Here is a 1541-nt window from a genome sequence, read left to right as displayed (position 1 = left end):
CAGGCAATTTCATATACTCCTGGTCATACCCTTACTGTTCCTCAGTTTGATGACCTTCAAACCATTGAACAGAAACTTGTATCATATGTAAAAAGAGTTCCTCATCAGCCCAGGAGGCTTCCACAAACTACAACAGGTAAGGATGATTTTAATTTTATTTTTTTGGAATGTGGTTGATTTAATGGTGTTGTGGGCTAGTGGCATAACTATATATATTTATGCTCATTGCAACAGATGCTGGAAAGAGAGATGTTGTGTTTTTAATCGATGGTACTGATGAAACAAAGGAAAGTTTCTCAGGAATGCAGAACTTTGTTCAGACCCTGGTTCAGAAACTGAATGTGGCACCAAATAAAGATCGTATTTCAGTGGTCCAGTACAGTGATGATGCAGCCTTTGATTTCCTTTTGAATACATATTCATCATCAGATGATGTTATAAATAATGTGAAACGTTTAATTCATAAAGGAGGAAAGCTGCGCCACACTGGGGCAGCCCTACAATATGTTAAGGACAACCTGTTTACTGCTGCTGCAGGGAGTAGACTTTTGGAGGGTGTGCCACAGGTTCTAATTCTATTGAACAATGGAAGGTCCAACGATGACATACGTGGTCCAGTCAAAGCTTTGAAAAACACTGGTGTCATTTCGTTTAGTATTGGTACCACAAATGCTGATACGCTTGAGTTACAAACAATATCCCATCAGCCAAACTACTTTTTCATTTCTGATTTTGAGAGCATTCTTGATGTTCAGGAGAATATTGTAGCATTAATAACCAGGCTATCTTACCAACGACTACCAACAATGACACCTCAGGTCTCTGGTAAGAGAAAATTAATTAATTGCATAATGTATGTGTGCACACCAGCCACTGGCAGCAGTGTCCTATGTATTATAGCACTTAATAGCATTAACAATGCTTTAGATTAGTCTAAACACATTATCTAGTGTTGTAGAATATACTGTTAAAGTACTTTGTTATAGTTAATCTATTCATTTCATTTCTTTATTACAGAATTTGTCAAAAGGGATGTTGCATTTCTTATTGATGGATCTGATGATTCTAAAATTGGTTTTGAGGGAATTCGCAATTTTATCCAGAGGATAGTTGAGAGTCTAAATGTGGAGGAAGATCTTGATAGGGTGGCGGTTGTTCAGTACAGTCGGGATCCCACAGCTAATTTTTATCTCAGCTCATACTCAACCAAAAAAGAGGTACTTAATTCCATACGATCTATGAGGCACAAAAGTGGAAGGCCACTGAATACTGGAGCTGCTCTACTGTTTATTAAAGAAAATATTTTTACACAATCCTCTGGGAGCAGACGTCATGAGGGTGTACCTCAGATTCTGTACTTATTTAGCGGTGGTAGATCTGGTGATGATGTCAGAACCATTTCACAAAGTTTAAGAGAAAACAACATAAAAGTCATTACAATTGGCACAAGTAATTCTGATACACTTGAGTTACAGACAATGTCTACAACACCAGCGTATGCTTTCTCTGTTCCTGACTTCACCTCCATCAACAGCATTGTC

General features: G+C 37.9%; 1 protein-coding gene across 1 annotated transcript; it reads left to right on the top strand.

Annotated features, from left to right (window-relative positions):
• Positions 1-17: 17 nt before the first annotated feature.
• Positions 18-1495, top strand: LOC107683030 (collagen alpha-3(VI) chain-like; the record flags this gene model as incomplete). The annotated part of the gene is made up of 3 exons (XM_016479124.1): positions 18-136; positions 235-825; positions 1018-1495. Coding segments are annotated over exons 2-3 (1001 nt in total), but the record flags the coding sequence as incomplete, so codon positions are not given.
• Positions 1496-1541: the final 46 nt, after the last annotated feature.

The sequence above is a fragment of the Sinocyclocheilus anshuiensis genome, unplaced genomic scaffold, assembly GCF_001515605.1.
Source record: "Sinocyclocheilus anshuiensis isolate Anshui unplaced genomic scaffold, SAMN03320099.WGS_v1.1 C32827933, whole genome shotgun sequence".
NCBI lineage: Eukaryota > Metazoa > Chordata > Actinopteri > Cypriniformes > Cyprinidae > Sinocyclocheilus > Sinocyclocheilus anshuiensis.
Note: the sequence above shows the minus strand (reverse complement) of the source record. Positions and strands in the feature narration are given on the sequence as shown.